The 12,891-nt window shown below is 38.8% G+C and overlaps 2 protein-coding genes across 2 annotated transcripts; one reads left to right on the top strand and one right to left on the bottom strand.

The window, feature by feature from the left end:
- Positions 1-3,280: 3,280 nt before the first annotated feature.
- LOC128197887 (uncharacterized) lies at positions 3,281-4,471 on the bottom strand. The gene has a single exon (XM_052880732.1). It carries the CDS (start codon positions 4,469-4,471, stop codon positions 3,281-3,283), a length of 1,191 nt encoding a protein of 396 aa, XP_052736692.1.
- Positions 4,472-5,353: 882 nt separating this feature from the next.
- LOC128197655 (mitogen-activated protein kinase kinase kinase 18-like) lies at positions 5,354-6,963 on the top strand. The gene has a single exon (XM_052879799.1). It carries the CDS (start codon positions 5,548-5,550, stop codon positions 6,889-6,891), a length of 1,344 nt encoding a protein of 447 aa, XP_052735759.1. The 5' UTR covers positions 5,354-5,547; the 3' UTR covers positions 6,892-6,963.
- Positions 6,964-12,891: the final 5,928 nt, after the last annotated feature.

The following is a 12,891-nucleotide window of genomic DNA, read 5'->3' as shown; positions in this document are numbered from 1 at the left end:
AATTATACAAATTAGAATTTTGTTTTAAATATTTAATTGAATGAGAACACTATGAAAACCATTTTTTTATGCTATATTGAATGAATCGGTGAAAAACACAAAAAATTCGTGGTTTGGCATTGCACAAGTCAGAAAACATTGTATATGATGGTTGTAGTAAAATGAAAGGCAATTTAAGTGTTGATAGTAAACAAAAGAGAGGAAAAAAAGGGAATGCTTAGTGTGATGTTTGCATGGTGAGCACAAAATATGGAATGTTTTGAGTGCATTTGAACAACATGGGCTCATCACAAACCATTAATGACCACTCTTTTGTCCCTCTCTTTGCAGACAAAGTTCCGCACCATCACAATTTGCAACAAACCCGTTTCCCATCTCTTGCAAATTTTCATGCACATCTCAATTTTCAAGTCAACAAATCAGAACTACTATTTTTTTTTTTATCCTTTGTAGATAAGAAATATGGATTACACGTCTTTGCTTCTGATCATTAAGTGGCTTTATCTGCTTCTTTTAAAGATGAAAAGGAAAAAAGGGTTCGATGCTTTGTTTTTAGTTTCAATTTGACTCAGTGGAGGCATAAAGAAAATGGCTGAGCTAACGTTCACAAAATGTTCTCTTCCTCTTCGTCTATCCCACTAAAAATATCAATATCTTTTTAACTTCAAATTTTAAAATAATAAATTTATGAGTTTTAACTTTAATTTATAGTTGGATTTGAAACAGTAAGTCCAAGAATTGAATATATTAGAAATGGAAAATTGTTGGAAAAGATGTGGACACCACATAGCGCGTCACATAAATAGATGATGCGTTGCGGCAGTATGCAAGTCAAGTCATGAACCACGTTGCTTAACTCTAATAACCACCACCTTATCCAAACCAAGTACTTCACCGAGTAACCACCTATATTATTATTATTTTCCACTATTTTTCTTCTTCTTCTTCTTCGTGTCTTAGTGTCAAAGGATCTAAATTGAAACTACTAAGAAAATACGTTCCTACGTGTCACTTTTTCCTTCTTCCCAATCTTCCCAGATATTCGTGGACCCATTCACAAGCCAAATGGCAAGGTTATACAATTCTAGTACCTACTTCAAACCCCTTCCAAAATAATCTACGAATCCATGTTCGAATTGAATCCCTAGTTTCCCTTTCAAATCATTTTTTCAATGCCAAAAGTCATGTTTACGCGGACACACAAACCCTCCCCAATTTCCTTTCCGTAACGTTTTGTCCAATTCGTAAACCCTATTCGGTCAAATTCAATTAAATTCGTAACCACATTTGTTACATTTTGTAATTTGCGAAAAAGAGTAAGCCAGCGCGAAAAAAAAGAGTTGGGGAATCGAGCACTAACTTTGCTGTTTAAGGCGAAGTATTGCATTGAATTTAAGTGAGGGTTTGGTGGGTTTTCTCTGTGTAATTTTAGGCAAACCGAAAATTGAGATAATATGAAAGCTTGGTGTAGTAGGACGGTGAGACCAGGTGCCACATACTTATAAGGAAGCGCCTGCCCAATTTTTCCATGAATTTCTCACACCCCCACAAACACATCTTCTGAAAGATACTATCAGATTTTGGGACCTTACCAGAGTCCAAACTCTCCACATGCAAACAATTTTCCGAAACTACACATCCGAATAAAAATGCGGATAAACAAATAAAAAATTGTAATGGAATTGGAGCGATGCACGTCACAACCACTGACTAAAGCCACACACAGGCATCTACATCCAGACATCTCCCAATTCATCTCCTTTACGAGTCTCTAGCACTGTCTCCACAACTCCCTGGACCAACACATTTCTGCCACGTGGTCCTTCCCCCATCCACTTCGATTTTACCTTCTTCGCCACCTCCTCCACCGTGTTATATGTTATGCTCTGTTCCCTTTCCCAACATTTAACATCTACCACCTCTCAACCATATACCCTCCCATTCCCCTTCACAACCACATGTTCCAATTAATATTCCCACGCAACACGACAATATATAACCACAAAATCAACTCCTTCCATGTCCTAATAATTATAATAATCAATTAAACCCAATACCTCCTCTCACCCCCAACTTGTATTATAATCATAAAACAATAATGTCACCCCTCGTCTCTGCTTCCATCTAAAAGTAAAAAAAAAAAATTACCTTTTACATTAAGTAATGTTTCGGTTGATATTTTTGGGACCGAGAGACTAACCTGCTGATGTGAGTGCTCGCTTCGAAACTCCTGCTATTGGCCGATCGGTGTTGGCGCAAGCCGATCGGTCTCCTTCTTGACGAGGGTGGATGTACCTGCAAAAGATACTCCGACGCTCAAGTTAGACATGTCATTTGAAGAGCCTCAGCTCTTGGTTGAATATTTAATAAATAGTTATCACTATTGAGTATTTGAGAGTAGCGTAGAGTGAATAATGCGTGAGTGGGACATACCTGGCTTTCGGCCCTGACTTTGTATTTATAATTTACCTCATGGATCCTAAGCTGATATAAGCCCAATAAAATATAAACACAATAAGATATAAACAGATTACCTGAATATCCGTTTGGTTGTTTGTAACCACTCGGTTAATATTTTATACTGTACATTATGCCCCCCAAGTCCGAGTTAAGCGTTTGGCTTTAGCCGTGGTTAACTATAGGACGGATGAGTTTGAGGGAGGCTGCGTTTGCGGAATTGAAAGCGTTTTACCGCTCGACCTTCAACATTAACCGAGCGGGATTTACCGCTCGTCCTTCAACAGGAACCGAGAGGAATTTACCTCGCGATCTTCGACATTAACCGAGAGGGCTTTACCTCTCGACTTTCGACATTAACCGAGCGGGATTTACCGCTCGTCCTTCAACAGGAACCGAGAAGAATTTACCTCGCGATCTTCGACATTAACCGAGAGGGCTTTACCTCTCGACCTTCGACATTAACCGAGCAGGATTTACCGCTCGTCCTTCAACAGGAACCGAGAGGAATTTACCTCTCGGTCTTCAACCTAGGAGTGCTTCCTAGGGAACGGGCTTTACCGTTCGACTTTGAGAGGGTTTTACCTCAGCTTTGAGCTAGGAGTGTTTCCTAGTGAACGGGATTTACCGTTCGTCTTTGAGAGGGCTTTACCGTTCGGCTTTGAGAGGGTTTTAGTGTTGACTGAAATTCTTGATCGAAATTGGTAACCGATGATCGAGCGTGAATTGCTCGGTTTTATTCATTGCATAATGAAAGTTTAATAACAAAAGTCTAAATCAAAAATTTAAACATCATATTAAATAAAGATTTGGATTGCTATCTTCAATTTATAACTCCGCGAACCGATCGTTCACGATGACGAGTAGGACTGCGACTATTGTCTCGCCTTCGTTCCTTCTTCCGAAACGCTCGTTCGGGACTTCTTCTTGCTTCTTGTATGTACTTACGGTGTCCAGCCCGAATGAGACGTTCTATTTTGTTTTTCAGCGTAATGCATTCTTCTGTAGTATGCCCCCGATTCTGATGGAAATGACAACTCTTCCTTTCATCTGCATATCTTGGAGATGGTTTCGTTTGGAGTGTGAGAAGTTCAGCGTTTAGAGCTTCTTCAAGAACTGTTGCCCTAGGTGTGTTGAGGGGTGTATAGTGATTAAATTTAAATGTTCGGGAAAACTCCCCGCTTTTACCATTATTGCCGAACGGTCGTTTACCGTCCTTTCTACCTCCACTTGCCCCAGCTTCTTGTTGTCGCTTTCTTTGTGAAATTCGCATATCCTCCATGCGGATGAATTCGGCTATCCGTTCTTGGAGCTCCTCCATTGTTTTTGGCGGTCGTGCATACAATTTTTCAGCAAAATACCCTGGTTTTAGACAGGAAGGCAAATTGGTGATGATAAAAGATTGACTTACCTCTTTAACTCGTTGTGCAGTTTCCATATACCTTTTCATAAAGGCCTTCAAAGTTTCTCCCTTTTCCTGTTTAATATTTACCAATTCCGCTGGCGTTACTTCCTGATTACGATTGGAGGCGTATTGCCTTTTAAAAAGGTTTTCCACAGTGGCGAAGCAATCCACTGTGTTTGGGGGAAGAGTGTTATACCACTCTAATGCTTCGTCCTTGAGTGATAAGGAGAAGGCTCTACACATAACCGGATCACTGTCCGTGTAGAACACCATTGCATTGGTGAAAATCCTGAGATGATTGTCGGGATCTGTCGAGCCATCATACTTATCCAATACAGGAGGGTTCTTCTCTGGCATTGGAGTTTGCATGATGATCGTAGTGAAAGGGAGCAGACTGGAGGGCCGATCGGTTCGTAAGGGGGATGGTTCCCTTCTTCCCCGATCGTTCGGGTCAGTATGCCGAGATGGCTGCTGACTACGACTTCCAGCGTTATCATTATGTTGGTTGTTACCCCGATCGGCTGTGGACTCCGAGTGTTGAGCTGACCGTTCGGCACGACCTCGCTCTGCTCTCAACATTGTAATTTCTTCTGCGTGCCTTCGCTGCATCTCTTGTTGTGCGTGCGTCTATGCTTGTATGGTTCTGGCTTGTGCCTGTATTTGCGCCTGCATCTGCGCTATCAAATCTCTGGTGTGTTGTTCTTCCTCCATGCTCCTTGTGGTCACCATTTGGGTTTGCCGCTCGGCCCCACGGTGGGCGCCAAAATGTTTCGGTTGATATTTTTGGGATCGAGAGACTAACCTGCTGATGTGAGTCTGAACCGCTCGCTCGCTTCGAAACTCCTGCTATTGGCCGATCGGTGTTGGCGCAAGCCGATCGGTCTCCTTCTTGACGAGGGTGGATGTACCTGCAAAAGATACTCCGACGCTCAAGTTAGGCGTGTCATTTGAAGAGCCTCAGCTCTTGGTTGAATATTTAGTAAATAGTTATCACTATTGAGTATTTGAGAGTAGCATAGAGTGAATAATGCGTGAGTGGGACATACCTGGCTTTCGGCCCTAGCTTTGTATTTATAATTTACCTCATGGATCCTAAGCTGATATAAGCCCAATAAAATATAAATAGAATAAGATATAAACAGATTACCTAAATATCCGGTTTGTTGTTTGTAACCACTCGGTTAATATTTTATATTGTACAAGTAGATGTTGTGGAAAAATATTTAGATTAATTTTGGTGTTATTATATTGTGGTTGATGAAGATGGAAGAAAAAGATTAATGTAAAAAGTGGTGGAGTGACAAGTGGAATGGAAATTGAATGATGAAGTGGTGTGGATAAGGATTAAAAAACCAATCCATCTCCATAAGAAAAGAACAGTGTCCAGTGCTTCATTCCCACAATCCTTCTTTTACGTCAAAAACATTACCGCCCAAAACTTTCAGATGTCCATCTCAACGTCACCACCGCTTTTCTTAATTATCCACTTTCATAAATGCCACGCTGTACAACAACCAAACCTTTTTTTACAGACACCGAATGTTATGTTGTGTTAATAGAACTAACAAACGTCCAAACACCAACCCACTGCGTTGCTTATATATACCCCCACAGGGAATTCACGTACAAACGTCAATTACACAACTTTAGAGTTCCAACTCAAACAGACGGGGAAAAATTAAATTATGACTTCTTGGCTGAGAGGCAGGTGCGTCGGTAAGGGCGCGTTTGGAGTTGTCAACGCGGCGGTTTCCAGAGCTGATGGTCGGGTATTCGCGGTGAAGTCCGTCGACCGTGGATTGGGGCACCCTCGTCGGCTGGAGGCGTTGGAGAACGAGATTGAGATTTTGAAACGCGTGGCGTCGCCACACGTGGTCGCTTATCTCGGCGACGACGTCACGTTCGAGCACGGCGGAACGGCATCGTTCAGGAACCTTCATCTTGAGTTCATGCCAGGTGGCACCGTCGCTGATCTGGACCGCGCTGACGTGGACGAGAGTTTGGTGAGGCGCTACGCGTGGTGCCTAGTGAGCGCACTGCGTGACGTCCACGCGCGCGGCTTCGTTCACTGCGACGTCAAGGGGAGGAACGTGCTCCTCTCCGGCAACCGTTCGGAAGCGAAACTCGCCGACTTCGGCTCGGCAGTGGAAGTCGAAGTCCCGCAGGATTTGTTGCCCCGCGGGAGTCCGATGTGGATGGCGCCGGAGGTGGTGCTCCGGGAGCGGCAGGGGCCGGAGTCAGATATGTGGTCGCTGGGTTGCACGGTGATCGAGATTGTCAACGGGAAACCGCCGTGGGAGGATCACGGTGTGGACACGCTGAGTCGAATCGGTTACTCGGACGAATTGCCGGAGTTTCCAAGCAAACTGTCAGAGCTAGGGAAGGATTTTCTAGAGAAGTGTCTGAGAAGAGAATGGAGAGAGCGGTGGAGCTGCGATCAGCTGCTGCAGCATCCATTTTTGCTTCCCTACGCCGTAGTTGAATCGTCGCCTCGTTGCGTTCTGGACTGGGTTGACTCGGAGTTCGCGGAGTCAGAACATAACGACCTTGAAGAAGAAGGAGGGTGGTTAGAATTTAACCGTAATGAAAATTCAGTTAAAAGTAGAATTCGTAAATTAGCAACAGAATCGAGGGTAAATTGGGAAACACAGGGTTGGGAAGCGGTGAGGGAAGTTGAGCTGAAGGAAGAATCATGGTCATCGAGAACAACAGGTGAAACCGAAGAAGGGGTTAATTGGGAATTTAGCAATGTGGTGGGAGTAGGGAGTTGTGGGGAATGTTGGAACTGTGAAGGGGTAAATCGGGAAATAGAAGAGTTTGGTGAGGAGTGTAAGAGAGGTGGAGGTTGGGAAAGGGGAATTTTGATAATTTACAGTTGTAAAACTTTGATACGATGTTATTTGTTGTTGTTAATATATTTAAATACATTATGGTTTTGGATCATTTATGGTGTTTACCTGTGTTTATTGGAAAAGTGTGTAATGCAATTGAGAGAGAGAAGAAATTGGGTGGAATGTATAAGAAATTGATTAGGTTGGGTGGTGTGAACTGTGAAGAGGGGAATGATGGTCACAGTTGGACACATATGATGGAAATGATATGGGAGATCTGAACTGAGATGGGGATTTCAGATCTTAAATTCAAATGAAAACCAAGAAAAGGTTAAGCTAAGCAAAATACAATTAGCTCATTAGATGATCATATAATCAGACCATTGATTAAGTGTGCAAATCAGACTAAATTTCATAAATTAATTCTTTTAAAACATGACAAGAGAGACCTTGCACTACCAAGTACAATCTTTCAAAATCTTATTCACTTTTTACTTCTCTCTTTTTTCAAGCTCAAAATCTTATCCAGTTTAAAATTATTTTTAAATAATGATTAGATAAAATTTAATTATTAAAACTTAAAATACCAATAGTTGATGTTTTAGTAAAAATATTAAAAACAAGAAGTTAAGAGAAACATGGTCTCGCAATTGAATAAAATGTTGTTTTTGGTGAAGTTTATGTAAGTATAAACATAATTATATGCGAAGCTCTGTAGAGAGGAAAAATGTAGAATCTTTTTGTGTTGATATCGAGATACAAAGTCAATGTTAATAGGATTATAACTCTTACATCTTAATTAGAGAAAAAAACTTTTGGAGTTTGTAATTGAGGATAATGTATTTTTAAGAATGCCTTCTACATGTCCAAGAACTTTTCTTCTAAATTCAATGAGCTATATCAGATTTTGTCAATGATTGATCCAATGACTTATGAGATTGATTTACCTCTTCATTTAGTCAAGATAGGGTGTATCATGTCTCTCTCAGCTTAGAAATATATGTTTGATTATACAATGTGTTTCTCTTATTATTGAGCTAGGTCAATTATGATAAATGACTACCAAATCAAGCAACTAAGGAAAAACATTTAGTCTTATGAGAGTGTTGTGGGATGTTAGGACATGTGATGTGCTGTGGGATGTTAGAACATGTGATTCTATCTGGAAGTTAGAAGAAAATATGAGGAAATCATATATTTATTACTTTTCTGATAACTAAATTTTTGACGAAAAAGTTTTTTTTATGTTAGAAAGAATATAAGGACCTTGAAAATAGTTAAAAGTAATGGTGATTTTTAAAAGATGACACTTAATTATTTTATTATTTAAACATTGGACTATAAAAAAAATTGTAAAAAAACTACAAGGGTTAAAATTATTTTATTTTATTTGTGGATGATATGTATGGATATGGTCATTTATAAGGAGATTTGTCAAAACTTATGTTTTAGTATAGGTTTAATAGCCTATTTTGTCTTCACTTTTTTTCGATTATATTAATGAGGTGTCTAGTTTAAAAAAGTGTCTAGTTGGTCTTCACTTTTTATTATTATTATTATTATTATTATTATTATTATTATTATTATTATTATTATTATTATTATTTTCCACTATTTTTCTTCTTCTTCCTCATGTCTTAGTGTCAAAGGATCGAAATTGAAACTACTAAGAACATACGTTCCTACGTGTCACTTTTTCCTTCTTCCCAATCTTCCCAGATATTCGTGGACCCATTCACAAGCCAAATGACAAGGTTATACAATTCTAGTACCTACTTCAAACCCCTTCCAAAATAATCTACAAATCATTAGAAGCTGGCGAAAATCGGACGGTTACCTCTTTGCTGAGGGTTGGACGCGCTGGGAAGGGCTGAACGGGCTCTCTCGTCTTCAAGTCCTAAGAAACATTTTCTACTCACTTTCCTTTAAACTATTAATCAAATATTTATGTACTTAAATTAAGTTCACGTAGCCACATAATTGGAAACCAACATTTATTGGTTTGAGAATAAAACTTCCATGGTGTAAATACTATCAAAATTCATACACTAAGCTTCACATTATATATTTTTAAATTGAAACTTAAAGGTAATTATTATTGTCCTTAGACAAAATATAACTAAAATAAAATAAAGATTTTTCATAAACCTATCTCCTTAATATTTGAACTCATGTCCATTCAATTCTAAACACACATCTCTACCAACAAGCCAACACATCACATTAAAAATATAGAATATCGTAAATTTAACAATCATACAATAACATGAGTTACACTTATATCCACAAAAAAAATAAACAACATAGAATTTTATATTTTATTCAAGAGTTGCACACCAACTAAGCTACACAACACATTGTGAACTCATGAGATTTTAATAAAACATGCTCAAATCTTATTTATAAACTCTACATTTTCTCGGATCTTACAATCACTATGATCATCAACATCTATACCGCCATCATAATTAACCCCATCATGATCACCACCATGAGCAACCACAATACCATAACATCATAGTGAAAAGAATTAGTCACACTCCTGTACCCTACCACACCGATTGTAGTCGTTCCTACATCCCAATTTGTAGCCTTCCCTACATATATGTTTGAGTAGTCTTGTAATCCAGCTAAGGAACATGCCTTCCTGCCACACAAGGACAAGGAGACCACCATCACCCCCACACAAGGAAGGTTCCATACCTGAACAACTAATACCTATCTATAGATACAAACTACGATTTACTGGGTACAACAAGTAGACCTATCATTCACTCGTATGCTCATCAAATAAGCATAGTCAGGTACACCCTAACACTCACTCATGCTGCAATCTCAACCACAAGTCAACCCTGACCATAACACAGCCCCTAAACCCATTCTGTAGTTATCATCACACCCTTACAACCTATATTTGCATGGAAAACCCTAAGCATCATAACTTTGTTCTCCCTTAGCATCAAACCCTCTGTTGGGATAGCCCAACGAAACATACATAATACATTCATAGGGAAAACCCATCACAAATATTGCTAAAAACTTATTCCTAAACATAATACAACTATTTTTTCCGAATCTTACAATGATTGCCAATTTTGACAAAATCAAATGACATGGATTCATCATGAAATGTGTAGCATCAAAATTACATGAAGGGGACCTATACATGTCTATTTTCAACTGGTCTTACTTTATCTCAATAAGATCTATACAATAACCTTAATATAATAAGTGTAATTTCTAAATAATAAACCAGAATGTATGCATACATGGAAACCAAACATAGAACACAAACACACAAAAGTGACTAACTCCCACTGAACCAAAGATGGGTTTGACTCTCCATTTCCATGGAGAACCCTAAAGCTTACAAAGATGGTGGATGGAAGAAGAAGCATACCCAAAGGAAGAGAAGGAGATGTTCCCACTAGCTCTTCGCGCCCTCCATGAGCTCCAGTAGTAGAATCGCACATCCAAAGAACCAAAGACCCAAAGCTCTTCGCGTTTCTGACTTAAATGGAGCAAATCTACCATGTCTGCAAAAATGGCGCTCAAGCGCCCCTAAAGAGTGGGTGCCCGGGGACCGCGTCAGTCAAAATGAGCAACTAGTGCACTAGCGCTCAAGCGCCCATGGAAGAAGGGGGCCCGGGCTTGACTCTGCTACACTGCTTCTTTTTCTGGTTTTTTTCTACATATTTGCTTGCTTTTGTGGTTGATTCAGTTTTCTACATTGTTGGAGATTCTTCCAAGCATAGTTTTAGCTACAAAATAATGGGATTAGTGATAAAGTTACATCAATGTAGCCTAAAACACATTTGTTTAGAAAACAAGATAAAAGAAGAGGATTAAGCAAGTTACAAGCTAGAAAAGAGTTGATTTTGCTACTAAAATGATGCTTAGATAATGGTAAGAATTAGCATTATCAAACTCCGCAAAACTTACAACTTTTCTTGTCCTCAAGCCAAAGTAGTTCACCTAGCAAACAACTAAAATGAAATGATATAACAATCCAAGAAACAATTTAAATCAAATAAACAAAGTCAATTATGCTTGCTCAACCTAGAAATTACATTCAAGAGATAACATGGTCTCAACAAGCTAAACTTCAGTCATGGTGCTCACAAATTAAAAAGCACAACATAGATGCAAATGATAGATCAATAGGCATGAGAAGTTGTTTTCATTGAATACATGGAACCAATCCTCACCAAGGAAAGTGTTTCACTCAAGCAGAATGGTGTATAAGGATGCGTGTCTTACTGTCAACTATCACAGTGTTACACAAATCAACTTTGCCTTTCGTTTCAATAATATCAAACACATTCACAAGGAAGTTAGCATCACAAGGACTTTTTTAGGCTTGTACTGTGGCTGGTTTAAGAAGAAAAATTGGTTTTTCTAGAAAACAAAGCACCTTGAGCTAAGAGAGAAAACATTTTACTTCATGATATAGCATTAATCTCTCTTTTTGCTTCAAAATTGAATAAAGCACTTCTCAACTTAATTTCCAACTCCTGTTCATTGAATTCATTTTTTTTGTTTTTCTTCTTCTCCTTTCTTTTTTTCTTTCTTTTTAACTCAACTTATTGTTTTCTCAATGCTCCCTTTTGATAATAAGAACTCCCCCAAACTTAAACCATTCTCCTCATCCTAACATATATGTTCACCTCAACTCAAGGTAAGGAGGTTAAGAATTTTTCAACAAGCTTAAGGTTTCAGGAATGAGAAAGTTTTCTTTTTAAGGTTCAAAGGTTTAACATTGGCTTTTAGGCTAAAAAATGTAGAAGAGGTTGAAAAAGAAGATGGCCTTGATCATTTGTAACAAGCAAGTAGATAGTTCAAATAGAGAAACTTAGGCAAAATCAACTATGATTCCAAAGTAATAGCATTCAACAATAAACTCTGAGCCACAACATCTCATAGGTTTACTCAGGGTTCCAAAATTTGATAAACATCATGCCAAGAATATTGATCATAATTAAAACCAAGCATCTATCTAAACAGATACAAGCAACCACAATCTCTGTTCAAAAAGCTCAACCACATAATCTCAATCCGATTTTCAAAACAATTCTCATGGATAAAGAGCAAGCACAAGAGATTTGCATTCAATTTCAGCATAACACATGATTCACTCAAATCACCAAACCAATTGCACAAGAACTATCCACTAGGCAAGTAAAAAAGAAATCCAAATTTAAAAACTGAAAGCAAATAAAACTTGAAATTAAAACTGAAAAACCGATCAAGTTGGACACTTTGCAGCTTCACAACTATAGAACACTAGCTTCACTTTCATCTGAAACATATTCCTCCTCCCAATAGCTTATGCTCCGCAACTGCTCCACCTCCCCCCACCAGTAGGGGCCTGGCCCCCAGGCCATGCTACACGAGCAGCAAAATCTTCAAGTCATATGGTTGCTCAACTCACGCACGCCTCAAAGGTTCACCAATGGTGGTTTTAAACTCTTAAATTCCTAAGGAAGATCTTATCCTGTAACAAGAAATTTCAAAGTTAATTAGTATCTCAAAGTCAATAGTTGAAGAGAAAGGTCCAAAAACACACTAAAAGAAATGTGCAAAAGAAAGCAAAGAAACAAAACAATGAAAGCTAAAAACGAAAACAAATAGTGCTTAAACCAGGATCTGTCGCTTGGGTGCCCCTGTGGCATGGGCGCTTGAGCGCCACTCAGCCAAAAGTGTGAAAAAACTGTCTTGATCCACGGGCGCTTGGGCGCCCCTCAAAAAAGGGCGCTCGAGCCTGATTCTGCAGAATTCTGCAGCACAAAATTAAGCCTCTCACACTAGGATTTTTGGTATCTAACCTTCATTCACACTCAAATCAATCTAGAATATCATGTTTGCATCATAGAAACTTGTCTAAACCATAAGGAATGAAATTGAATGCATGAATTGTAAGTTGAATGCACATTTGTAAAGCTTTTTACTCTACAACTCAAAACTGCACATATGCATTCCAATCATATTTAAGCATTTAAGATCACACCAAAACATCCTAAAGCACACCATAACATGTCAAAACATATTTAAGCGCTTGAAAACACACCAAAGTATACTTACTCACACCAAAGCACACTAAGAAATTCGAAAAACACATGAAAATACACCAAACATTCTAACAAGAGACTAAACACAACTAAACAGATGCAAGTTACACTAAAACACTAAAAAATAATC

Source organism: Vigna angularis, chromosome 7, assembly GCF_016808095.1.
Source record: "Vigna angularis cultivar LongXiaoDou No.4 chromosome 7, ASM1680809v1, whole genome shotgun sequence".
Lineage (NCBI taxonomy): Eukaryota > Viridiplantae > Streptophyta > Magnoliopsida > Fabales > Fabaceae > Vigna > Vigna angularis.
The sequence above is the reverse complement of the archived record's forward strand: the minus strand, read 5'-3'. Positions and strand labels throughout refer to the sequence as shown.